General features: G+C 36.9%; 1 protein-coding gene across 4 annotated transcripts in view; it reads left to right on the top strand.

Annotated features, from left to right (window-relative positions):
• The window catches only part of TOP2B (DNA topoisomerase II beta), a 60,941-nt gene that overhangs the window by 13,228 nt on the left and 19,747 nt on the right, over positions 1-27,966 (top strand). For all 4 annotated transcript variants that reach the window (XM_058816258.1, XM_058816242.1, XM_058816250.1 and 1 more), the window contains exons 2-18: positions 4,672-4,845; positions 5,528-5,618; positions 7,548-7,611; positions 8,846-8,991; positions 9,396-9,493; positions 10,903-11,115; positions 11,195-11,368; positions 15,772-15,873; positions 15,956-16,093; positions 17,665-17,803; positions 20,956-21,113; positions 21,843-21,968; positions 22,637-22,747; positions 22,829-22,934; positions 23,124-23,233; positions 27,040-27,132; positions 27,227-27,341. In XM_058816258.1, coding sequence (XP_058672241.1) covers positions 4,672-4,845; positions 5,528-5,618; positions 7,548-7,611; positions 8,846-8,991; positions 9,396-9,493; positions 10,903-11,115; positions 11,195-11,368; positions 15,772-15,873; positions 15,956-16,093; positions 17,665-17,803; positions 20,956-21,113; positions 21,843-21,968; positions 22,637-22,747; positions 22,829-22,934; positions 23,124-23,233; positions 27,040-27,132; positions 27,227-27,341 — 2,158 coding nt within the window. The remainder of the gene's footprint in view (positions 1-4,671; positions 4,846-5,527; positions 5,619-7,547; positions 7,612-8,845; positions 8,992-9,395; positions 9,494-10,902; positions 11,116-11,194; positions 11,369-15,771; positions 15,874-15,955; positions 16,094-17,664; positions 17,804-20,955; positions 21,114-21,842; positions 21,969-22,636; positions 22,748-22,828; positions 22,935-23,123; positions 23,234-27,039; positions 27,133-27,226; positions 27,342-27,966) is intronic.

The raw sequence follows: 27,966 nt of genomic DNA, 5'->3' as shown, positions 1-27,966 counted from the left end.
AAGAGGATGAACAGTATAATAGATTGTAGCTTTCCTAACTAAGCATTGTTATCTTGTTGACTTACCTATATGTATGTATTTGTCATCAGTCTGGACGGTTAGAAACTCCACAAGGTTAGTAAGAATTTATAAAGTCTTGAATGTCACAAGAGCGTTGGGAAAGTCATACACTGTGTCTAAAAAAATAATAAAAATAATAAAAAAATAGGCAACATTAAAATTACAAAGCAGACCTTGAACATAGGGTAACCTGTAAGCAAACAAGCAAAAAGCAGTCTTACTGTGAAGCAGAAGACTTAAGCCCTTTGTGACACTTGGTTAATTCTCTTTAGGGGTTTTCTCATGAAACAACAGCTGATGCTGTTTTGAGAAGTGTTATTGAAGCTTTAACAATATGAAGATCTTTCATACAGGACAGAATACAAAAGGCATTCTTGAGACAGTTCCAAAATATACAGCAGAGGTTGTCAGTGCTGTGGTTAAGGGCTTGCCCAGTTTAAAACAAAAAAAAAAAAGAAAAGGGAGGGGAGGACTTTCCTGTTGGATTTATTTGTATTTTAAGTAGTAGAAATTCAGAAGTTGAAAGCACTTAAATTTTATTTTGCTTTTTTATCAAGGAACACAAAATGTGAAGACTGTGGAGGATATTTGTGTCCATAGATCTCTATCCTCTGGTGATGAAGATTTTCTCTTTTTTGGAATGAGTTCCAAGTATCACTTGAACTCTAAAATGTCCATTTGAGATGGAGATAAAGATATTCAAAATTGGTTTTCTGGGTACAGCACAGCCCAAAATGCTTGGCCTGGGAAACTGCAGTTCTGTGGACTTCTGATCCTTGCATACCTGCATAATTACATTCATTTGGGCTTTTGCTTTTATGCTTGTGTTTCAATAGCATTTTAAAATAAGTTCTGAATGTTTATAACACGATTTTTTCATGCAGAATATGTATGATTCTTGACATATTGTATGAATAAAATCATACATCATGAATGAAATCTGTCCTCTGTGACAATGAAATGAAAATTTAAGCTTGGCATACTTTGTGATGTCTTAATAAAAACTATAGCATTAAAATTCATTGAAGTTTTTTAAGACTAGTTTTTTCCTTTTCTTTTTAATCATTGAGCAGAAAGAAAATATGTTCTGCTGATCCTTTGTGTATTTCTCTGCCTTCTTAAATCATACATTGTCATGTTCCAATGAGTGTGTTATAAACAATGGACATAGGTGTCCCCGGGAGTACAGTAGCAGAGGATCCTTACTAGTGCTGTCCTACAGCAAACCTCAGGTGTCCCCAAGAAGGGACACTTCTGCAGGGCTAGCTCTTTTTGGGCAGTAGAGTTTTTTTAGCTGTGACCTCCCTTGTCTGTCAACATGACAACAATTTGAAAGTATCATCTCAACAGAAGATAGAGTTTTGATACTCTACATTTATTACTGGTAAATTGGAAAGTATAAACTCCTCTAAGCTGCTACTAAAACTTTCACTGGAAAGCAGAAATGCATTTCCTAGCATTGTATTAGAGGAAATAACTTGCAGAATCCCTTCCCAATATTCTATTCTGTAATAATTATTCCCAATCTAGAGCTACTCAGTCACAATCAAATGGACTTTTGCTAATCTTCTGGCTCTTACTCTACTTGTCCCATAGCATTTTTGCTATTGGAGGTAGGAAAATTGTAGCCTAAATTTTTAGGCTAAGGTTTAAGTTCTCACTTTGTGTTAATGTGTTTGCTGGGTTGTGATGCATGGTTAGATCCCAGTCCTCACACACTGGATAAGCAGAAGCATTTTGGAGAGCTGTCTCAGAACAGTCCTGAGAATATAATACTGATATACATGTCAGCTGAAGAACTATTGTGTGGTAACTGCCTATCACAAACTTCCCTGACTGTAAAAACTTCTTATGGCCTAAGAATTGGGAGCAAATGGAACAGTTCTGTTTGAATGAGATTTTAATGGTCTTTGCACCTGGAATTCTTTTGCATTCTATATCCGTTACATCTCCTCTCTTACATTTTTCCAACACTTATTTAATCTGAGAAATATTATATTATTTTTCTGCTAGTCACTGGTCCCTTCAGAACAAGTGAACATGGTAAAACAGGGTTAACAGACCTGTGGGACCAGTAAGTGAGCTAAGGGTAACTCCTATGAGATATGATGTCAAAGATGGTAATAAAATAAAAAATATTTATATACATGTACAGTGAAACTCATTGGAAGCCTGGACATGATTCACAAAGCTACTTCAATGAAAAAAAATATGTTGCAACTACTGGCAATGCTTCCGTAGTAACAATTTTTATTCCTCCTCTTCCATGTATCAGTTTAATGCATCTATTTGCAAAGTTTTGCTCCTTTTCTGCTTGCTTAGTTGATCCACAGCTAATATTTTGAGAGTGGTTGTGGCAGGGTTATCACAGTTTACAACCAAATAACTGTGAAGGCTAAATTAACTTGGATACCAAAGCCCTCTAATCACCCAAGTGATTCTGCAACTTCCCTGTTTGGCAGAAAATGAGATAGACTCCAGAAGAATAGTCATGAGAGCTAGTGCTGTGGTTCCAACTCTGCTGTGTGTAATCCTGGTGCCAGATTGTGGGATTCCCTGGGTTTTTCCCCTTTTCCTCTGGGTGCTGTAAGATACAGGAATAGGTAATAGAGAATTTTGTTCTCATTTGGCATATTCAGGTTTACTCGTGGCCAAATAATTGGTTGTTGTCATCACTGCTGCACACAATCTGCCTCTCTCAAAGTTCTGGAAGTGTGCTTCCTAGAATTTCCATAAATAAACTAGAAAAATGTGATCTCTAAATCTGGAGGAGAAAGGTAATTTCCCATGTTATGAATAGAAATAAATGCTTTATTCTTGTGCTGGCTGGGCTGGGATGGGGGTGGTGGAGGGGCATCAAAGCCTGAGTACTAGAAGCTGGAGAAGATAAATGAGATTAATATGTGGAGAATTGTGTGCATAGGTTGGTGTTTGGCCTTTTGATTCTGCTGAAGTTGTTAGTGTGAGTTCAGTATCCTTTGCTCCTTTTTTCCAAAGGATTTATGTGCTTCCTTGCCCTTTGCTTTCAGTGCTATCTGAGGCTGCAACAAAAGCTAGATAGAGGGAGAAGTGATTGCACTTCCTTTTGGCCACAAAATTTGCAGGATGACTGGTTAATTGAAGGTTGGAATTTAGCCTGTATTTACTTTATACAGACACATACTGGAAACATAAATGAGAGGGAGAACATTTGCCCCAGTGGCAAGTGGGTTTTGCCCTCATTATTTATCTGGTGATGATTTCTGCTGGTCATGTAATACCTGCTTCAGAGTTGATAAAGCCCCTCTGAGAGAAGGAGGCAATTTCAGGTACTGGGTGGGTGGAGACAGAATTTCTTATAACTTCCTAAGCCAGGCAAATAAATCATGTGAGTTAAAGTTACATTTACTGGCCTTTTTAAGATAATTTAGATAATTCCAGTTTATAGATAGGAAGGCACACTGTAAAACATCATTACTAGTCTCTTTGTAGTCTTTTACTGCCTCAGAAGAGGGCCAGTCTTTATTTGGTTGTTCTGAGGTTAACCTTTTATTATGTGGTTTTCATTCAATGGCAAGCAAGTATCTATCAGGATAAATTGCTGAAAGTGCACCATATCTGTTTATCTCACCTCCCTCCCCATCCCAAAGTGGGTTAGTTTACCATAAAACTGTTCTTCAAGGTAGTTTTCATAAAATCCAGACAGATTAGGCTTGAATTCTGTTTAAATTCTAACATTAGCCTAAGTGATTCTCTCTTCTTATAGTTCTTGGCTTATTTACTAGAGTCATAGAATGACCTGGGTTAGAAGGGACCTTAAATTAAAGATCGTTGAGTTCCACCCCCCCTGCCATGGGCAGGGACACCTCCCACCAGACCAGGTTGCTCAAAATTCCATCCAGCCTGGCCTTGAACGTTCCCATGGATGGGGCATCCACAGCCTGGCCTTGGACACTCCCAGGGATGGGGCATCCACAGCTTCTCTGGGCACCTGTTCCAGTGCCTCACCAGCCTCACAGCAAAGAATGTCTTCCTAATATGTAATCTAAACCTACTCTTTGAGTTTGAAGCCATTCCCCCTTGTCATTCCTCTATAGGCTCTTGTAAATAATGTCTCTCCTTTCATCATAAAGCATTCTGGGATTGTATCAGGTTTGATCACTTCAGTAGAAAATGTAAATTATAGTAATTGAGGAGCCAGTAGGAGAGGCATTACAGTGTTTAAGTCCTGCCGAATGAATTGTCCAGACTATAATGTAAAAGTGTAGTATTGCTGTTACCATTTGGAACATTTTCAGTGGTTTGGATTCAAATGCTTATAAAAAAAATGGGTGTTATAAATACTTAACCTGAAGAAATGGGTGCCTTTTGTGCTGCTGTTTCCTTATTTTAGTTTATTGTGTTTAGTAAATTGCTGAAGTTTGAATATGCAACAATTTGTTAAGGTTCTGTCATGTAATCTGTTGGTTTTTCTCTGTTGCAAGGATAGCTTTATCTTAATGCATCTTAAAACTTAACATTTAAATTACATGACAAGTTTTGATTGTAATTTAAATCTCTGTCAGATTTTGTTTATATCTCAAGAGTGACAGATACAATGAGGTTGATTGTTGGTTTGGTTTGGTTTTTTAGACATTATTTGATAATCAGATGAATGCTTCAAAAAAGGAAGACTCAGAAAGCATTAATAAAAATGACACTTCAAAGAAGATGTCTGTTGAGAGAGTTTATCAGAAAAAGACTCAGCTTGAGCACATCCTCCTCCGTCCAGATACCTACATTGGGTCAGTTGAACCCCTAACTCAGGTAAGGGTCACTAAATTTACATCTTAATGGTTTTTATTGTTTTAATGAGGAAATGTCTGTTATGGTTATTAAATAGACCCATCTCTGGTTTCGCAGTTTTCTGAGTTAGAAGGTTGAAAACTGTGGTCTTGTTTATGTGTGCATGTGTAGGAAGCAGATAGTACTTGCTTTAAGGCATGTAGTGCTGGGTTCATCTGAAAAGATAGGATCAAAAAATACTGAAATCCAGTCAAAACACAAACACCTATGTGTGTGGGCAGACAGCTCTGTGTGTATAGGTCTGTGCTCACAAACATGCTTATGTGCACACACATATCTATGCATATTTGTAAGTAGCATTTATACCAGGTGCAAAAATGCTTTGGTCTCTTGGTTTAGGTAGAGAACAGAGAATTTGAGCCTCCTGCTGGCACTTTCTTCAGTTGTTTTTGTGAAGTTGTAAATTGCTTTGAAATTCACTGTCTGTACTGTTGGGAGTTCCCCACGAAGCAGAAAATAATGGATTTTCATTATGGAATCTTTGTGGGTGCTTGCTGTAACTTCTGCAGACTTCTGCTTTTGTCTTGTATGGCTGCAGTAATCAGACTGTAAGAGGAAAGTTCCTGAAGGAAATAGATCATAGGGAATCATAGACTGGTTTACCAAGACAGTAAATACTTTATTTTATTTTGTTTCCATGTAGTTAATGTGGGTTTATGATGAAGATGTAGGAATGAATTGCAGAGAAGTTACCTTTGTTCCAGGCTTGTACAAGATCTTTGATGAAATTCTTGGTAAGTATTTTTAACAACAATACTGCCTTAGCATTGTGGAGTACAAGCTTTTCTAAGTGCTCTCAAAGTACGTTGACTTGAATCTAAGTTTAAATCCCAGACTTGAGTCCTGCTAAACTATAGAGCATAAAAATTTAGTGCATTCTGGAACTATAGAAAAGTTTAAAAGGAAAGAGTTTTCAGCTGAACTTTCAAGAAAATATAAATATTTGTTACTGAATATCCAAACTAGATCATTCTTTATGATCAATATTATTACAAGATTTTTAATCTGTGAAGTGCTTTTAGGGCTACAATTTAAAGTGACATTCGAAAGAAGATTATTCCTCTGAAAGAATGCAACTTCTGAGATGTCTGATTGTTCACTTAGATCATCCTTTCATCAATCATTAAAACTTCCTCCTTCTCTACAGAGGGATAGTGGTGGTAGTTTTCATAGATCATTTCTAGACTTCATACAGTTTTAAAATAAATGAGTATCATACTGCCATTAAAAAGCACTATGACTGAGGCACAAAAAAAAAGTTACTGTGACTTGCTAGTTGATGATACTGTGTTGGTGACAGCTACACGCTAATCAGCAGTAGAGATGTGCAATATATGAGTACTGTGCTGTCTTCTGAACTGACTAATTGACATAAAATTTTGGACTTATGAGCTTTTATGAAATTCTGTTTAAAGGATTGGTAGGATTACCTCATAAATTAAGTTATGGTCTACTGAGGTCAGTTTTGTCGTGACCTTCGTTAGGTTCACCACTTTTCTACATCTCTAAAATTGCTTTACAGCACTGTCATTTTTGAAGCAATATATCTTTACCAGATGGAAAATAATGCTTAATATTTTTTCTATATTATTTTTAACTTATTACTTAATTTGATAAACATGGTAATGAAAACCTTTAATTGCTTCTGTTTTGAGTGCTGCCTCACAGATCTAAGTTTTTTTGGCTTTTCATGTTAGGGAGACCACTTCCATATTGTCCCATTCAGAAGGAAGATCATATTCTGTCATTATTGTACCACTTCACGGCTTATTGCTGCTTTATGAAGCACTGATAAGTGCTCCAGAGAGTGTGGTTTGAGAGCTAGGGGACAATGTAATAAAATTATGAAAATGGGACATTTTGGCTATGCATGCTTTTGAATGAAACTTCATGATTTTAGCAAAAACACTTTGAAATATCTGATCTTATGCTGAGGTCCTTATCAGCTGGTAAGATATTGTACTTTGGTATTTTGGGTTTTTACCTTCATCTGTTTCATGGATGATGAGACAGAAACTGAAAAATACTGTAATGTGTTTTCATATTTAATGGCCACAGTCACATTTCTGCTTCCTGTAGTTCATATACATGGCAGTGCAATTCAACTAAATTCTGGTTGAATGTTAATTTCGAGTTATCCTTGTTTTGTTCCTAAACTGTGTAGACTGTTTGTTACAAGTCTTGCATGTTGCAGGCTCTTTAAAGAGAGCTTTTGCTGCAGTCAAAACACTCTCTAATGAATGTCACTTTCTTGGTGGGTTTCCATGTGTAAACTGGTCTGGTGATGATATAAGTTTCTAGGGTTTCTCATCTATATACTGCAGTGAATATCCAAACAAGAACAACACGAGAAGAATGAAGTGCTCAGTATGTTAAGAACAGTTATGAGCTCACAAAATACACTTCTATATTTATTTCTGATATAGTCTAACTGCTAGAAATAGAATCAGTAATTATAAGAAGGTTGAAAAATATCTTCTTGTAGTCACTTGGTTGTATTTATAGACTCCAGTGCTAAGGTACAAAATATATACAAAGAGCTGCCAGATTAAGAAATACCTGACTGTTGTAACTGGTGGTGGAATATGTATAAAATCACTTTTACAGACCAAGAGATTAATAATTGCCTATGAAGTGTTAATTTATGCTACTTTGTTTCATAGTAAATGCTGCTGACAATAAGCAGAGGGACAAGAATATGACTTGTATTAAAATATCCATTGATCCGTAAGTAAAAGCATGTTTTCATTTGCTTTCCTTGCCAGTGCTATTACAGTTTAGATTTGTACAAATGATTTTACTGATGAAATTGAATTTCTTGAAAACAAAATATTTTTGGAATTGTTTCCATTGGCTTCATATTTTAAGATGAAGAGGTGAATTAAAACTGGTTAACATTAAGTGCTACCATTCTGAATTTATAATAATTGCTTTCCTTAACCATTTGATAGGGTTTGAATGAAACTTAAAACCAGAAGTTCATAAAATTTATGATAAATTTAAATTGGCAGTGCATAACTATAGCCAGCCAGGTTTACAAATCTTTACAAATCTTAAATACCAGGTTTGAAGTTTTGTAACAGTTTTGCCCCCTCTTGAACTTCTGTGTTAACTCCTTCAGCATCAGGATAAGACTGAATTAGTCATCTATATCACACTGAAACTTCATGTTGCAAACACTTCATTACCATGTTTTTTGAAACTAAATACTTGAAGAGATCATTTTAGGTGAGAAATACTGTATTTAAATAGATGCTGATTGGGTTCCTTTGGTAGTATTTTTTCACTGACATGTAACTGAATAATGAATGATTTAGTAGCTAGTTTTCAAACCTAACCTTTAGGATAAATATGCTGAGAAGCGATTTTTCCACTTCCATCATGGAGTGGGAGGGAAATTGTAAATGTTTAAATTTGCTAGACCTGTCCTGATTTTGAACTCTCTAATAGTGAGAAATGAAAGTCCTGTGTAAGAGCTAGATATATTAGTGATGCCAGATATTGATGGATTTTGGCACTGTTATATAAAATAAGTCACAATATTTATCATAGCTCAGAAATGACACTTTTAAACAGATGATAACTTGTCTGGATGGACTTCAATGAAACCTTAAAAGCTACATCTCTATTTTGAATTTAATGCTGTCACTAATTGTCAGGCCCCTGTTGCAGTTCATGTTGACAGTGAAAGCTCTTCAAACAATTTTTTTGGAGTTATTATTGTTGTATGAAATACTGTTGTGTATGGACAATTAAGCTCCTTCTTCCAAGACATCTAATAAGCAAAAATAAGTGGAATTTTTTGTAATTAAAATTGTTAGAGCTCTAAGTAAATGTGGTAAGATAATGGTCATTTGCTATATTTTTGTGTAGGCAATTTTATTTGCTATGTTTAAACAGATATGCAGAAGTCTGTTTTCAAGATTGCATTCATTTGCTTAATGCCTTCACTATTTTCTAGGGAATCAAACATTATCAGCATATGGAATAATGGAAAGGGGATACCAGTTGTGGAACACAAAGTAGAGAAAGTATACGTACCTGCTTTAATCTTTGGGCAGCTACTGACTTCCAGCAACTATGATGATGATGAGAAAAAAGTTACAGGCAAGGCTATTTAATGTGCTTTGTTTTATTCAGTTAAGCCATTGTGTGACTCTTCAGTATGCTTCCCCTTCTCAATTTTTGTCTTTATTTTCTGTTTCATAGCAGGTGATTACTCAGTCGCCATTACTTTAGCTCTTTATTAGGGTAAAAAGACTTAAGGGAAATATCCTACTTTTCCTCTTTTAATACCAGTGTTTACAGAGACCTTTACATTTACATCTCTAATGTCAGTACTCATTACTGAGTGACAAAAAACATACTTCTATATTTTAATTGTAATCTATATGAGTATTTAAACACTTGTGCTCCTGAAATGCAGGGAAAAATAAATTGGATAAATTAGGATATGGTTTATTATCCTAAATTTAAACTGACCCTAGTTTACTATATGTTGTTTTTTTCAGGTGGACGCAATGGCTATGGTGCAAAACTTTGTAACATATTTAGTACAAAGTTTACAGTTGAAACTGCTTGCAAGGAGTACAAGCACAGCTTTAAGCAGGTATAGAAGTGTTCAAAGCTTCTGTCCTTTTTTTTTTGCTGTAGTTACAGGTCTAAAATCTAACACAGATAGGAATGTTTAACAAAATGGATAATTTCTCATTCAAAGGGATGTGTAGAATTTGCAGGCTAGGTTAGTTCAGTTGGTAAAAATTGGTATTTCTTATGTTAGGCTTCTTGGGTAAAATAATACTTTCTTTGAACTGTTTGGTGACTAAAAAAACTCCAAATTTCTGTTAAAACAAAATTATATTCATGTACCTGTGAAAAGGAACATAGTCCGTTGAAACATTTTGAAATTGCTGTTGTGTAATCTGTTAAAAAAATTTTTCTACTTAGCTATGCAAACATAGAAACAATCATCTGTGTAATTTTGTATGGTGTTAAGAAACAGATTTTTCAGTTTTTATGTCATGAATTTAACTAGCCCCACGTGGACTTCAGTGCAAACCCCCCACCTGAACCCAATGCTCATTGTTTGCATACAGACCAAGAATGTGATCAGGTCTAGTGTATATAGCTTTGAAATGGCCACCTTTCTAAAAGTTTAAAGTACTTTGGCAGAGTATTAGATACCAAAGTTCCTTGGCTTTACAGTCTTTGCCAGCTGGGGGCTTTCTTTTCTTACTTTCTGGACAATTAATTAATTTTCTGGTCATGCTGTCATATCACTACATAAATAATACACTTAATCTGTTACGCCCGTCTCTTAAAAAATGTAATATTTTATGCTGACTGCCAAAGGGCAAATTAATATTGGTTCAAGTGTACTTTTTGAAAATTACTAAATGCTTTATGGCTTAAAGTGCTCTGTTTGCAGTATTTTCAAAATCTGTGAAAATTTATTAGAACTGAGCTTTGATATATGCTGTGAGCAGATATCGGCTTGATCATGCAGATGTGCCCATGTTCTTGAATAGGGAACGATGCAAGATTCCTGAGTCAAATCTGAGCACCTTGGGTTTTTGGGGACTTTTTGGCACACTGCACAGCCACCAAGATGCTGTCTTAGAAACTACTGAGTCTCTGCACAGGGACTAACAAGCCTCTCTGTAGAGGTGTGTAGTAGATTGAAAGTATTAAATGGATGGGTAACAAGGACTGTAATCCCAGCTCACTTGTATCTAATTTTGGGAGTTCTGTGGGAGGCTCCACTTGCATTAGAATCATGTCCCTCAGTGTAATAATACCTGCATGTTTCCAGAAACCACAAATATGCTGTCACCTATGCTTGTGCTTACCTCTGTAAATCAATTAACTTTGTGTAGTGTTTTACCAGAGGAAATTTCTAAAGGAAGTTTGTGAGCTTTTTCTTGTGTAACTGTTGCAATCCCAGCATAGCTAGAAAAGGGAATAAAGGGGGAGGATAATGTGTTGTAAAGTAACATCTAAAATGTTTTGTTTCCAAAGACTTGGATGAACAACATGATGAAGACCTCTGAACCCAAGATTAAGCATTTTGAAGGTGATGACTACACATGCATTACATTCCAGCCAGATCTGTCTAAATTTAAAATGGAAAAGCTTGATAAGGATATTGTGGCCCTGATGACAAGACGAGCGTATGATTTGGCTGGGTCGTGCAAAGGAGTCAAAGTCATGTTGAATGGGAAGAAACTGCCTGTAAGAACATCACTTGATATATCTTGAGTGTACTGAGAGTATTTGGTGCAGATATTTGACTGTGACCTGTTGCTTGTAGGTAAATGGATTTCGCAGCTACGTAGATCTTTACGTGAAGGACAAGCTGGATGAAACCGGAGTCGCGCTCAAAGTCATCCACGAAGTCGTGAATGAACGATGGGATGTGTGCCTCACTCTGAGTGAGAAAGGGTTCCAGCAGATCAGCTTTGTAAATAGTATAGCTACCACAAAGGTGAGTGGTTAGAGCAAATGGTGCAAAATGGAAATGATAAAATGCGTGCTGAGGCCATGCCCAGTCAGGTGTTTGATAAAACAGTGAGTCTGGGTTGCTATAAATAAATAGGTGAGGTAATCCACTGCATGAGAGGAGCTGGCAGAGCAATTGGATGCAGTCAAAATACATTCATAGCAGTATTTCTACATAAGCACTAGTTTTGAAAATGCTAGTAATCATTATTGGTGATACTGATATCTTATGTGAGCATGCATGGTGTTGAAGAAAATGGAACTAATTTATTTCTTCCTCTTAAACACATTGTAATAAGATAATTCTGGAAGTAAAGTTTAAAAGTGTACAAATACCTTTAAAGCTACCAGTAGCAAGTTTGGAGGACAAAAATGGCTTTTGATGTCCTTGACAAATGGCTGTCCATGATGGAGAAAATTGCCCTGAAGTTGTTGAGATTAATTTTCTTTTATTTGTGTATCTTCATAAGGATACCTAGGTTTTCTTTGCAACTATAGTAGTAGTGATATAATAAGAAAGAAAGATCTTAAGTTAGCAATGTGCTCAGCATACTAAGTAAAGTACAGCTCGGTGCTTCTTGACTTATGGGGATGGTCAGGCAGGAAGGTCATCATCTGAAACCAACCAGCGTAACTCCTATTTACACCCTTTTGGCATGGACCAGCTTTAGGGATCTGTGGTCCACCATGGTGAGAAAAAAAGTCTTTGTCACTTCTGCTCTTCACAAATTGCACTGGATGAGTGACCTAACAACTAGGCAGTTAAGCTGTTAGCTCTTACTAAACAGTCTACTTGTTAGAGGTAGCACATCTAGCAAGCTGGATTTAACAAGATTAGAACAAGCAGTCCTAGTAACAGGTGAGACTGTTTCTAGAGAATCTTAACTGTGAGCTTTCTAAAAGATGGGAAAGGTAAGAATTGTTAATCAGGCACTTTGAAACCTCTCCTTGCTCACACCTCTGTTGAAAGAGTCAGAAGAAAATTCTAATGGTATCACAAATGGTTCATAAGCACCAGTGGTTGCACTTAGTCTGGCAGGTGCCCAAAATTGTCAGTGTTAATCTTGGTGTTAGCTAGTGTTTGGTGGGACATAATTTTTATTACATAACTTCTTTTCAGTCTCTTTCAGTGTAGCTGAATGAATGGTAACTGGGCAAGTTTAATTAATTAATTTAATTGTAGAATATTTACTTTTTAAGTGTGCATTGCAATTAAAAACTTGGTCAGAACTAGGGATGACAAATCAGGTAGTTGAAGGGTTACAGCTTAGTTTTAGTTCAGGCCTCTTTGTGCAGCATAAAGAAGAAAAACAACATGACCTTAAAGAGGTGTACAATACTTTCATGGAGAAACTAGCAATATAGAGAAACTTCATTATGGCTGATAGGAAGCTAAAAAAAATGGTTTGAAAAAACTGAATACTTCTTGATTCCTAAGTAAAATAAATTGCATACACTTACTCTGAAGATTTTGGATTTTACTCTTCTGGATCAATTTTCACCATCATGCAGTTACACATATATTGTTATTAGATATTCTTTTGAAATATGCTTAGGAAAAAGTTCTGTGTATTCTTCAAAAGTAAGTGTTGTAATTTCTAGTTTTCCCCACTCTCTCTATCCATGCTTTATGTGTTACTGGGTGTGGGATGCTGGGGCAGGAACCCCCCTCACCAGCAATTTTTGACCAGCTACCCAGGGATGGGACATAATGGGAGGTAATTAACTGTATCAGCTGCCTGCCCCCTTATCTGCTAACAAGTGAGGAGCTCATGCTAGCATTTAATTGTCACTGTTTGCTGACAGCTTTTTGTTTCTGAATCTGGGTAAATTTCACCCAGCTGTAACTTTCCTCCATCTTTTTTTAAACTTGCTGTAAATTGCAAGTAAGTTTTTTTAGGTTGCTGTCATGGTGTTTTTTGAGGGGTGTTTGGGAGGTCAGGCAGTATTTTGAGGTACAACTCCCTTGCTTATTTCGTGTAAATTTGTTACCTTTTCCAGCTCCCCATTTAATCAATGTTTTGCCATAGCAGACTGCCACAAAATTCAACTTCAGGCTCTGATACCACAGTTGAGAGAGTGTTTGTAGCTATTAACATTTGTACAGATAACCTTCAGTGAGACTTGAAAACTGATTAAACATGGTCTTCTTAAGTTCTGAATTTCAAATACTAGCTGTGGCAAAAATTGTAATAGAAACCTCAACAATTAACATAGCAATCTAATGCTATGTATATACTTTAATATGGTGGAACTGCTAACTATAATATTACCAGTCATTTTAGCAGAAATGTTCAGCCAATACATTTGCAGTTTCAGAAGGTAGACTTGCATGGAGAGAGAATTCCAACCTGCTAAAATTTGCTGGAGTTCAGCAAGAAGTTCAGGATTATTCTAGATTTCAGAGTTATTTTCATAAAATAAATATAATTTTTTTAAATGGAGAAGAAAATAGGATCAAAATTGTAAAACTAATTAAATGAAAACTTCAAATTCATAGTTACCTTCTGAATTTTTCTACCATATAAACCATTTATCTGTCCATAGAGTTAAGATGTAGCTTGCCTCCAAATCAGTGGAAACTGTTGGCTATGAGAAGAATAGAACAGTATATAGGAGGCAGTCAGAGCTTCATTTTTAAGATTTTTGTTAGCACCTAATTAGATACCTTTGCATCCTGAAGTTTGCAAGTTTCCATCATTACCTTCTGGAAAAAGAAGGTTATGCAGTTCTAGCTCTCTTCCCCCATAATTGAAAAGTTGTAACAGTCTTTGGCAGCCCTCTAGATTCAGAGGGTGTTTTTGCCTTTGTGTCTTTTATGGAATTGTTCTGACAGCTGGGGCGGTTCCAGACTGTTCTGGTCCATTTGACACCTGCTGGTGAGATGGTTGAGAAGGTCCCAACTCTGAGCTCTGAGCATCCCTCACTCACAGCTGCTTAAGAATGGACTCAGGAATGGTGAACTGCTGTATAACTAGTAAATTGCTGGTTTTCTTGGTATGTCAGTTGCTACTTTTAGCAAAATTTAAAAATTGCTAAAGTTTTAAATGCAAAAATATATTGAGATGTTCCCATGAGCATAAATTTTCAGTAATGTGATGAGTAAAAGAAATGCATTTCAAGATTGCCATTCAAGTGTGGAATGATTTTGAAATGTGTAATTTGATATTTTCCAGTAATAGCTTTTCTTTACAGTTTGGAAATGGATTTATTTTTCTTTAAAGTGGCAGGATATTGATAGATCCGCTTTCCATTGAACTCTCTCTCTACTGAAACTCTGTCATCTATTGGTGGATACAAACTGTTGTGTTTTAATTTTGGCAGCTTTTGGGGTTTAGATGTGGGTTTTTTGGTTGGCTGTTTTTTTAGAAGAAATGCCATGAGAAAAGACTTTGCAGGGTGCTTCTAATGGTTTGTGTTGCTGTTTTAGTAGATGACTCTAGGAACTGAGAGAAACCATAGATGGTTACTTTGAAGTGCAACTGCTGGTTTGGTTATGACTAATAATATTTACTAGCTTAACCATTTTGGTTTTATCTACTCTTTTTTTTTTTTTTTTTTTTTTTAATTTAAATCTCTGCTTTCTGCATGAAGCTGAGAACAGCTGCTATCCCCTCAATTTGACTTCTTTACATCTTCAGTCTTTTCACATCCATATTCTGCCTTAAAATGTAGAATCCTAACTTTTGGGGTTTGATTGCTAGCTGTTTTCCTCTTTTTGGCTGCTGTTTATGCTTGGTTTTGTTTTCTCTTACTTATTTCTTATCTATCCTATACTTCTTCATACCTGTCAAAAGCTTTTTTTTTTCCTCCTCAGTTCTATTTTAAATACAGCTTTAAAGAGCAAGGGTTTTTCTGCTTGTTACTTCATGATGAACTTCTCCATAGACAAATGTTCTTTGTTCTGTCTGCCCTAATGTAGATTGTTCTGAACAGGAACCAATATTTAGTCTGTATTTTTGTAAGGTGCTAACTGATGTAAAGCAAAGGTGATCTGTGTAAAATACGGAATTTTGAGTTAGGTATGTTTTCATTTTATGGGATATGCCTGCATCACTCCACTTTTACAAGATTTTAGTCAAAGGGATATGAACTTCTATGACAGCCACTAGAATTTACCATTTTATTAATATTCTGGCTTTTTTGTCTACAAATTTAAAGGAAGGTATTTGAGTAATCAATCAATTAACTTCTGTCGTCCTCACTTGCATGAAGACTGAATGACCTGGAAAAAACATATTTTTCTGTCTTATGCTGCAACTCAGTGTGCATAGATTTCTGTACCAAAGTATGACTAAAGGAATTTTGTTAATACAGCTAAAAACTAATAGGAAATTTAATGATTATTTTGTTTATTATTTGTTTTTTTTTTTCTCTTCCCTCATTCAGGGTGGTAGGCATGTTGATTATGTGGTGGATCAGGTTGTGGGCAAACTGATAGAAGTGGTGAAAAAGAAGAATAAAGCTGGAGTTTCAGTCAAACCATTTCAGGCAAGTAACTTTATGCAAAAATACTGGAAAAAAAAGAATGTGAGAATTTTGTTGAGTAAATTGGTTTCTATGTTTTAAACAGGTGAAGAACCATATATGGGTTTTTGTTAATTGCTTGATTGAAAACCCATCATTTGATTCCCAGACGAAGGAAAACATGACATTGCAGCCTAAAAGTTTTGGGTCTAAGTGCCAGCTCTCTGAGAAATTTTTTAAAGCAGTAAGTAAACCTCTTTTATTCCTTTGTGAATGGTAATTGACACACTGGACCAAATGTATGTATGTTCTGTAGCAGAAGATTAGTTATAGTTCATTGTGGTACTGCAGTGACATTTGCATACTCGGGAAGTGGGGTGAAGGAATGTCTGTTCATCCTCTGGTCTTAATAATGGATGCAGTGACTGTGTTTTGATTGATGCCCTGGATTTAAAATTCACATGATCAGCTTGTTTGTTGGAGATTCTGGCATTTACATTGGTAAATGAAATTAATTCGACTCTTAAAATGTAAACGAGGTCCTTGATCAGTGGTTTTTGTGTTAAAGTATTTTTCTGAAGTTGAGAATATTGTCTGCCTTACTCTTTGGTATCAGTTCTATTCTGTTTCACTGGAGTGAAAAGAGAGGGAGAGGATGTTTCATATTTACTTGTTCATGCAGTAATCAAGGAAATGCAAAATGGTGCCTGTAGTATTCAAAGTGATCATTGTTGTCAGGAAGTAAGTTTAAAATTTTTCGAAGATGTGTTAAGAATTGCTGTTCTAAATTAATATATTTGTAGAAATACCTCAGAGAGGTTTTTCCTCTACTACATTTTCATACAATGAAGGAAAAGTAGAATTCTGTTAGCCAGAACTCATTTTACTAAGTCCTGTGTAATGCCAGTAGCCTTAAATGAAACTCCACTAGTGAGGAGAACAGTGCCACTGCTAATACTCCTGGCATCAAAACTTAACTGCTTGTATAGTGGTTTGTTCTTCTAATTCTGTGTTATCGGTGACATTCCTTCAGAATTTAGAGAAAAAAAATAATACAAGGGTCTTGTATAACAAAATCTGAAGAATAAATACATGTTGTATTACCATCAGCAGGTTTGGTTTATAGTGTTTTTCATATTCCCAGAAGTAAACATTGATTTCCAGATGCATTAAATGTGCAGCACAATCTCAACAATGAATGCTGTATTATGGGGGATAATTAAAAGCCAAAGCTCACAGTATTTTGCTCCATCTGTGTTTTCTTTTGATGTGAAACAAAACTTAAAGCAGTTTTAGTTTAGAAAATATATTATATGCTATTTTTGCTGCAGATGTGTTTCTAAAATTGGTATCAGATTCTCAAGTGATTGGTAGAAAGCTTGTTCTTAAATAGTTTTGATTGTCTTTCAGCCATTTTGAGTCATTTCCAAAGAAAATTTAAATGGTCATAAATACCCCATAAGGCTGCTTTTTGCTGTCAAAATCCAGGAAACAAGTGCTTAGTACCTAAAACGTCTCACCACATCAACTACACAGCATAGGACATCCTCTTGTTATGTCTCCTTTGCTCTTTCCATCAGTTATAGAAGTGGTGGAAAAGGAAACTGTTTTTGTGTTGTGTTTTAGTTGTATGTGCATTAAGTGCTAAATACTAAGGTGTGTATTAATCCCTTGACCTTTCATAGATTCAGTTTTTAAAATTTAGAGGACCTTAGAAATAGTGTTAATGATTTAAAACTGAGATATAAGAATCTGCTGTCTGAAGCTTTACTTTTCTCATCCACAATTCTGATTTGTTGCTTTTGTTGCTTGTAGGCCTCTAACTGTGGTATCATAGAGAGTATTTTGAATTGGGTCAAATTTAAGGCACAAACTCAACTGAACAAAAAATGTTCTTCAGTGAAACACAGTAAAATCAAGGGCATTCCAAAACTGGATGATGCTAATGATGCTGGTAAGAGGACTTACTTTTAAATTCTTTACTGTTTCATAAATTCTTCACAGACATGCTAATTTGAAACCTGACTTATATTTCTCATCCTTATGTGTTTTTTAATAAAAATCTTTCTGGTTTTCTAAACTTCCTAGAGCTAGAATGGAAATGTGATGGTGAGTTTGGTGTCCGGAATGCTGTCCTCTTTAGGGTAGAGAATTAGTAACACTGAACAAAAGTGGCAGTCTAGGTTGGTATTGGAAGAGTGTGTATCTTCAGTTGTGGTTTCCTGCTAAATGGTGGTACCAATATTCCATTTTGGAGGTGACTGGTCTTCTTGACCTTTCTAATGTAGAAAGATCAGAATCTTTGCAGGGTCAGGAGGTATAGGAAGTACATCACATAGTGTGCAGACCTGAGGGGATGGCTCAAGAGACTTATTTCATTAGACTTAAATGCCATTAGGTTCCTGTCTGGGAATATAGGGCAAGCTGGCAATCTCTGCTGGCTTGCTTCCTTAGCACAGATGAGGGATCAGGATCAGCTGGCAGTCTTTGTGCCAGTAGCAATGGGATGGGAGTTGTTGGATGATTTGAGGGGCACACATGGCTAAAGAGCTCAAAATGTTGCCAATCTGTGTTATTGTTAGGTGGTTTTTAATACATCCTCACGTTAAACAAAGGTAAGAGAAATTGCAGTGAAGTATGTGGGTGGGCTGAGCAGGTAAAAGCATGAACACTAAGAAAGAGGCTTGGTTTTGGTTGGGTTTTTTGGTTGGTTTTGGGTTTTTTTTTGGTGCTTCAGTGTTCAAGCCAAAGATGACTTGATTAGATGATGGTTCTGTCTCATTTTCCTCTCTTTCTTTTTGGTTCTTTGCTTATTAATTTTTAATTGAGCTTTCTTCAGTATTTAATTACTTTTTAATTTATTCAGATGTCATATTTTGCCTCAAAAGTTGATAATTGCATCTACTCTAGTATTTTGCCTGTGGAATTTTCACTCCTCATTCAGATATATGTTCCTCATACTTTTCTTGCTAAGAAGATTGTGTGCTTGAAGAAATTATGTTTTTTTCATGGATATCAAGCCTAGTACTCCTAACTCATATAATGAATTATTTTGGACACACTTTCTGGTAGTTTTTTTTAGCTTTGCTTTGGAGATCAGGCTTCAAAAATCACTTCTTACTCTTTTTTTTGGCTGGGGCTGAGGGGAAGGGAGAATCTCTAACAAGGGAGCTAATAAAATATTCTATTGGTTTTCATCCTGAAGGTGGCTCAACTAAAAAGGCATATAGGGATTCATTTGGGCTGAACACTCATGCCTAAAGCTTTGCATGACTTGAATGCCTGTTACCCAGGTATTTCTCTGATGCCTAATTATTGTTTCATGTTGAGGGAACTCTGTATCTCCTGAGGAGGCTTAGCCAGGTATTGGTTTGTTGAAGATGTGGAATTTGCTGGATTTTTGACACTGAAGACATTGCACCCAGGAAGTGCAGCAGGGAGAGAACAGTCTCTGGCCACAAACCCCTCTGACTTTAGTTATTCCTGTGGTTTTTAGATTTTGTCTTTGCTTTAAGAGTGAGTTTGAAGCTGACGTCCAGCATCCACATGTCTCTTGTGTGCCTGATACCCTGAATGTTATTATCATTGCCAGTTAATGCTAAAGTATAGGAGAGATGTGTATCTGTAGAGTGATGCACGTGCTGCAGATTTCCTCCCTCTCCTCTGTAATGAAAGAGTCCTATACCTGGTCATTCTTGCCATCTTGAACAGCTATACATTGTTCTGTGCCTTGTTGGGGGAGAAGAGGTAGAAATCAAAACAAAAATTAAGAATATAGGATTGTAAGGGAGCAGCTAGATTGCTAAATCAGGTGAAGCATAAAAGCATTTTTTGAACCTGTCAGTTCATGTAATTTTGTCTTGGAGTTCTTTAGAGCTGTGCTCAGGAAAATACCTAGCATATTGTATTTCCATGACATTAATTGCTACTGATTGCATGCATTCCAGAAGAAAGTGAACTTGAATGACATTCACATGTGTTTTCTGCAGTTCATTTATGAAAAACAGTGGCTTTTATATATTCTAAAACAGCAGACTGATGTTTTTCTAGGTGTTTAGAGTCCACCTTGCTGGTAGGTAGTCACTGGCAGTGTCAAAAACTGCCTTAGGTTATATTAAGCTACATGTCTTGATTCAGAAAACTAAAGGTGCTGAATGTAAGTTCTGTGTAATAGGAAGTATGGGGTGGTCTTTATCTACCAGCTAAAGGCAAATTACTCCACACATTTTAAATACCACTATATTCAAAACTACCTTATTATCAGTAGGTGAGACTCAACCAGCTTGAAGTTTTTTGGCATCTTTCCTACCATAGGCCTTGATAAAATATCAAAGCCACTTAATGAGCATTTGCACTGTAGCAGAAGGGTGGGTTCCTTTTCAGCTTGCTTGTTATTTAGAACATCTACTCCACTGCTACAGTTGCAATAGGCAGAACATAAACGTCATTCCAGTTTTGAGCACACAGGCACCAAAGTGCTGTGTGTCTTGTAGAATCCAAATTACACTGTTAGTAAAGATTTGTTTTTCTGTTTGAGGAATTTGTGAGGTATAAGAAGTGCAAATGTTCTCATCGTTTGAGCTTTTCTCGCAATTTTTTGTGCAGTTGTCTGGCTTTAGGTGATAGACAATTAAAAGGGAAAACCACAAAAATGTGATTTAACAATTTACTATTTAAAGTATACTGTGAGGAAAGTGAAAAATGCAGAATGGGAAATAATTCCTGTATGTAACTCAGACATGCATAATGTATGTGTGTAAGAAATTTGCAGCCAGCAAACTGAAATGGTGAAGGTAGAGAAGCAATCTGTCTTTTTTATGTAGATGTGTGGGAACCATTATATAAGATGTACCACTATTGCATCTCATTTTGTCTATTTTGCTCCTTGTCCATAGCAATCCATAGTGTACTGCTAAGGGCAAGGATACTCATTGCTGTGCAGTTTGAGTGGTATGGAAGGCCATCCCTAAGAAGAGAAATTCAGCCTACTTAAATTAACTGATGAGAGGAAATTACCTGTAGACTAGAAAGAATTCAACTGCATTTCTTTTGTTTGAGTTATGCTTTTCTGGGTTTTTTTCCCCTCTACTTCTTCCTGGGCTGCAGGTGGCAAACATTCCTTGGACTGCACGTTGATATTAACAGAAGGAGACTCAGCCAAATCTTTAGCTGTCTCTGGCTTAGGTGTTATTGGTAGAGACAGATATGGAGTCTTCCCACTCAGGGGCAAAATTCTCAATGTCCGAGAAGCTTCTCACAAACAGGTGTGTAGTTTTGTCCTTTCCTTTTTGCTGACAAATGGATGTCCTCCTGTTTATTCTTGATTTCTAGATTTACATCTTCATATTTTAATTTTTTCATGGAAGTTTTGTGACTGAGATTTCATAAAGTACCAGCTATTTTGAAGCCTGGGATAAGCCTGTAAATATTAACTGCAGTACTGCGATGATAAGGTTAATTTCTTCACTTCTTCATAGCAAGATTTCCTTCCACTTTCCTTCACAAGTGGAAGGAAATCTTGCTATGACTCATATTCACATTTCACATGAGTACCTGAAGCCCCTAAAAATTTGTATTCTCTCCATTACTATGTGATTTCGTGGACTCACAACATGAGTCAGTAGCCAGCAGCATTACCCCTTCATATTGCTCCTGCTGCCATTCATAATTTGGCTGTAATAAGAGGTGTGCTGCAGATGCCCATAAAAACAGTGGGAAAAGAAGGCAGCTTTGTCAGATGACTTTTTGTTACATGTTCAGTTCTCTCCCAGCCTTCCTGATCCAAAGTGCTCTGGCTGTAGAGGAGAAAGAGTGGTGCAGTCTTGAAAATTTGACTGTACAGAAGAAATCATTACAAGTGCAAAGGCTTCAAGGGTGGGAATAAAAAGCTTATGAAGATGAGGGTGCATTGGAAGAATAGCTATAAATCAAGACTGGGATGTTTCTTAATCTCTGCTTTTTACACTGACTGCAAAAGTAACTTTTTTGTACAGATTATGGAAAATGCAGAAATCAACAACATCATCAAAATAGTTGGATTACAATACAAGAAAAGCTATGAAGATCCAGAATCTCTGAAAAGCTTGAGATACGGAAAAATTATGATCATGACAGATCAGGTAAGTCTGAAATTCACAAGTTTTAATTTACAGAGCTTCTTACAATGTGTTTTGCTGCAGTTTCAAAGGTTCTGAGGTTTCTTTAAGGAATAATTTATCTGTGTTGTTTTGGTTACTCTAAATGTATAGCTGAACTTTGCTGCAGAAAATATCAAGAAACCAAAGGTAATAATAAGAACATGCTATTGATAATTCAAAAATATGTTGAAAGTAAGGACAAAAGTAGACAGTGAATGAGGTGGCATTACTAGCAAGTCAGGTAGAAACAAGGATGTAGGCAATTATTTTTGGATAATCTCATGATTGAACTATCAAGTATCTTGCCACCAATGAGAACTGTGGCTGGGTTTGGGTTTTCTCCACAAAAACTCAACTCTGTGGTGTCTGGGAGAGCTGTCTAGCCCTCAGCAAAAACATGCCACAGGCAGAGAAACCTTGAACAACAGCCATGTACTTGGCTTGGAAGAGCTTTTTCATAGCTCAGTGACCTTCACAGGTGGTTATTTCATACCCTGGTCCAGTTTGGAATCCAAATTAAAACCAACTATTCCTTTCTATGCTTTCTGTCATCAGACATTGCATTGATGTATTCAGGCCAGTGAGTGGGTTTTTTGGTGGTTTGGGGAATCTGATACAAGATTGCTTCATGTTTTCATGTTCTGATTCAGGATCAGGATGGATCTCACATAAAGGGCTTATTGATCAATTTTATTCATCACAATTGGCCATCACTGTTGAAACATGGTTTTCTTGAGGAATTCATCACTCCTATTGTGAAGGTATGGGTTCTGTTATTGAGATTTTATGGATTACTTACAGCACAACAGAAATGTTGATTTTGTTTGTTTGTTTTTTCAAAGGCAAGCAAAAATAAGCAAGAACTTTCATTCTATAGTATTCCTGAATTTGATGAGTGGAAAAAGCATATGGAAAATCATAAAGCATGGAAGATAAAATACTACAAAGGTTTGTTTAAAAACAAATATGTGAACCCTATGAATAAATAATCATAAATGGGTGCTCTGAAGTTTTCTTATAGCTTTTCATGGTAGTATCTTAAATAGTGATTTTATCATATTCCCAGTAAAATAAAAGGGATAAAATAATAAAACTTAAGTTTTGAATATTGAGTAAGTATTTATTTTTATTGTACAGGGTTGGGTACCAGCACTGCTAAAGAAGCAAAAGAGTATTTTGCAGACATGGAAAGACATCGGATCTTGTTTCGATATGCTGGGCCTGAGGATGATGCTGCCATTACACTGGTAAGACTCACAAAAGTGATTCTATATGATATGTTTTATTTTTCATTTGGTGCTGAAAATGGTACATGAGGAAGCCCTGACAGGGCTTGTTTTGGTTTTGGGTTCTTTTTAGTACCTGAATGTAGCAGTTTCAGAAGCTGGGGGAAACACCAATTAAGTGTAGTGGTTTTGGTTTGCCAATCATTCATTTCCTGGCCAATGCACGTGTTAAAGAAGTGGGCCAAATGCCAGTGCACCCACTAGAATTATTTACTCATTTTCTCCTGCAAGATAAGGATTAGGAGGAGAGCAAAACAGGCTGAAACTTATAAAGGGTATAAATAAGACTTTATTAACAGAATTAAGAGAAAAATAATAAGAAAATGAGAACAAACCTTCAGAACACTTCTCATGCCCCCACACCCTCTTTTCTTTCCCACTGACAATGTAATGAGACAAAACCTGGGACTTTCAGTCAGTTTGCCACCTCTAAAATAGTCTTTCTTCAGTTCTCTTAGGAAGAGGAGTCTCCTTTGCCATGCCATGGAGACTTCTTCACAAGAAATAGTTCTCTCATGGCTTCAGTGTCACAGTGAATCAGCAGCCTTCCAGAAATCTGCAGTAGTGAAGTCCCTCCCATGTTTTGGTAGTTTTTTCCTGTAACTACCACCATGGGTCATTTCAGCTTATTGGGGTACAATTTTAAGGATGAGCTGTTCTAGTATAGAAACAAAAGTTATCTTCTTTTATCTCTGGGAACAGAGGTTTCCTTCCTCTGTCCCTGGGGCAAGGTTTCTCATCTCTCTCATCTCTCTCTCAGTTCAAGCTTCTCATTGGACCACAGCTACTGCAACATCTGTTTGTTTCAACACTGGTGCTTCTGCTCACAGCTGTTGTTAGAATGCTACAGCCCCCCAATGCATTCCATGAATTACAGGGAAAAAGCAAAGTCTGATATATCAATTATATCTTCACCATAGCCTTAAAAGAGAATTTCAGCTCAAAACAAAGGCATCTCCTCCCATCTAGAATTTGGAGAGTCCGAGCCAGCTCACTGTGATTGGCCATTAATTCAAAACAGCCCCATGAGACCAATCACAGATCCACCTGTTGCATTCCACAGCAGCAGATAACCATTGTTTACATTTTGTTCCTAAGGCCTCTCAGCTTCTCAGGAGAAAAACTCCTAAGGAAAGGATTTTTCAAAAAATGTGTCTGTGACACCTAGCCCAGCCCCACCAGGCCGCGAGGGCTGCACAGGGCCAGGCCTGCCAGCGCTCTGTTACCTGTTCAAAGGTTGTAAGCAAGAGAGTTTTTCCTAGGCCCTTGTTCATTTTTAAATGTGACTCTCACAGAGGTGTGTTCAGCTTTGTTGAGTGGTTTAACACGGTGTCAATATTCAAAACAAGCCAGCTGGTTGGTTACACCAGGCCAGAAGGAATTTGCCAAGACCCCCACAGGGAACCACTTCTGCAGCTCGTGGACTCTCTCCCCAAATAAAAACCAAACTGCGGTAAACCACGACACTGAAAGAAATACTGTGGGTTCTGGAATAAGCTTAATCCACACCACAAAATGAGCTCTACCTTTTGCTTTTAGGTTTGGTAGTTTTGTGTGATGTGAACATCAAGAAATGTTACAGTCAGAATTGCTTTTAAAGACAAACATACGAAAAAGTACTCTGAGGGGTTTTTATTTGTTTGGGCAATAGAGCCGAAACAAATTGTGTTTCATGTCTACTTAGGTGTCTGTATTGTGTTTCAGACCAAATAAGATCAGATAAATATAGTTTATTCATTGAAGATCTGTCAGTGTGTCATACATGTATTCATACATGTGCTGTACATATTTGAATTTGAAGTTGTATAAATAGTTGTGTGTAGGAAAATACTTCTGTTCCAAAGAAAGCTTGTGGAAGGGTAAAGTTTAAAGTATCTGGACTTAAGACTTTTCTCAAGAAATCTTTCAACTTTTGTCTACTTTACTTTGACATTTTAATTGTAGGTGACATGAGTGAGAAAAAAGGGTAAGAGAGAAAAAAACCAAAATGGTAAAATACCTATCTTAGACAAAACAACTTTTTTCTTCTCCTGTGGGTACAGTAAAATGTGTGGTTTTACTAACAGAATTCTGATCTCTGTTTCTGCAAAGAAACCTCAATATACCGATTGGTAGATGAGGCCTTGTAAGCACTTATGGCTGATCCTCACTGTTACCTAAAATAGTACTCTGTCAGTCTGGGAGGAAGCTCTGTTACACCTCAGCAACTACCAGCTAGTGCTGGAGCTGTGTACAGAAGCTTCACTTACACTTACACATGCACCTGCTTTTCCTCAGCTGGTCTCTGGAATCCCAGCCCTAAGTTTGCCTCTGGGTGGTATGTGATTGTGGGCCCCAGCAGACCTCTTGATAGCTGAAATCAAGGAAAGCAAGGAAAGCAAGAATTCTTTCACAGAGCAACTTCTTCACCATGCTGAAGAACTCTTATGCTAGTAAATAAAGTATTAGAAGAGCAGTTTTAAGTGGAGAAAAGAAAAAAAAAATCCCCTCTTATTCTAGTGAAGAATAAATATTTGAGAACAGCTCTTAATTCCATTCATTCTATTTTTATTCTATTGAAATAATTTTTATGCTGATCCAGCTCTTGGTCATTTGTCACTTCAGTGGTCTGGAAAAGGTATAGATACACTGAAGGGAGCCAGAAGAAAATTGTAAGAATTTAGTCCTGTTTTTTACATTTTAAGATGTCTGGCGCTGTGAATTATGAAGGTTTGTTCACAAGGGAAGTCAGTCTAATGCAAAACAGGGTGATAGGGCTGAGGCCCTTTGTCAGAAACTAAGTTACATATAATATTTATTATGTAGCATCTTTGTCTCCAAGGAATTGACACTACTCATTGAGTTCTTTTGGAGTGCTCCAGTTGGAGTCCTTTGAAAAAGATGGTGCTCATGAGTGTGTTCTTATGCAGGAGAGTGGTTGAAATCAGGACACAATGAAGTTTCTATATGTTACTCCCTGAGAAAAAAAAGCAGTATCTCAGCAGCTCACAGAATTTCCCCAAAGTAGTCAAAATCTTCTTTAAACCATATATTCAGTTTTTATGTCTTTTTCTCTTCTTGGGAGAAGGAACTGACTGGAGGGGAACTCTGTTTCTGTAACACCACAAAGTCAGAACATTCCTGTGTCCTTTTGTAGTGATAATTGGTTGCTGGAAAGTGATGCCTTCTCATCATGAAGGCTGAGGCTGTCAGTCAGCTGGCCCAAACTCTGGCTTAGGCTTTTTGTGCAGTGTCAATTCTGTTAGGTTGTCAGTTTTCTTAAAAGGAGTAGGGATGGCTAGTCAGGAACAGCTGGAAGTTATTGACAGAGCAAAAAGGGCATGGAGAGGACAAGAGTAGGATATTTTTTCTAATACCTTTACTTGATTGTCTTGATGAGAGCTTGGTCTAAATGACGAACCCAACCTTAAAGCTGTGTGGGGCAAGACCTTCAAACCCGTGTGTCAAAGCACAGCTCTGATGTGAAGAAGGGAAGAAGAGTGATAAGATTTGTCTAAAGGCGTGCAGATTTCAGGAAAGCAATGTGAATTTAAATTGCAAACAGTGAGAGATCTCTCATTTCAAAAAACCTTGTGCAAAAATGTCTGAAAAGTCATGTACTGGTACTGCTTAAATGTAAATGTTAGTTATATGGATTAGCTTGTCCAAATAAGCCTTATTGAATACTTGATTAGAAAGTGCAATATACTTAAAATTCTGACTGAAGTAACATACGTTTGCACAAACATTTATATGCTGATACTTTAGTGTACTTGGAATCTTTCCAGGCCTTCAGTAAGAAGAAGATTGATGACCGAAAAGAATGGTTAACAAATTTCATGGAAGACAGGCGACAGCGTCGGCTACATGGCCTTCCTGAGGTTAGTCCTAGATAATAGTTATAAATCTGCCAGGTGAGATTTAAATGTAATGTAGTTTTTGTATTGAATGAATAATGTATGTGGTTTTTTCCAGCAATTTTTATATGGTACAGCAACAAAACATTTGACTTACAATGATTTCATTAACAAGGAGTTGATCCTTTTCTCAAATTCGGACAACGAGAGATCTATCCCTTCCCTTGTTGATGGTAAGCTGATAATTCATTATCACTTTTTGGAATATTTCTGTTTATTGATGGTTTTTAGAGCTGTGATTTGCACTGGAATCAGTGCATTCAAGTAGAGAATATAAGAACTACCATGCATATGTTTGTTATAATTTTGTATATCAGTAGTATCCTGCATGCTTTAGGAAGAGCAATGCCAGGGGGTCAGGGGAGGTGCAGCCCTGGTGAGGCCACATCTGTTGTGTCCAGTTCTGGGCTCCTCAGCACAAGTGAGACAAGGAGCTCCTGGAGCAGGTCCAGTGAAGGGTTGTGAAGATGATTAAGGGTCTGGAGCATCTCTCTTATGAGGAAAAGCTGAGGGAGCTGAACCTGTTCAGTCTCAAGAGATGATGGAGAGGCAACATTTATCAATGTGTATAAGTATCTAAAGGGGAGGTGTTGAGAGGATGGAGCCCGGATCCTCTCAGTGATGGCGAACAATAGGACAAGAGGCAGTGGACACTGATGCACAGAAGTTCCACCTGAACATGACGAAGAACTTCTTCAGGGTGCAGTGCCTGCACACTGGAACAGATTGCCCAGAGAGGGTGTGGAGTGGAGATATTTGAGAGAAACACCATATCCTGTGCAGTGTGCTCTAGAATGA

This window comes from Ammospiza caudacuta, chromosome 1 (assembly GCF_027887145.1).
Source record: "Ammospiza caudacuta isolate bAmmCau1 chromosome 1, bAmmCau1.pri, whole genome shotgun sequence".
Classification (NCBI taxonomy): Eukaryota; Metazoa; Chordata; class Aves; order Passeriformes; family Passerellidae; genus Ammospiza; species Ammospiza caudacuta.
Note: the sequence above shows the minus strand (reverse complement) of the source record. Positions and strands in the feature narration are given on the sequence as shown.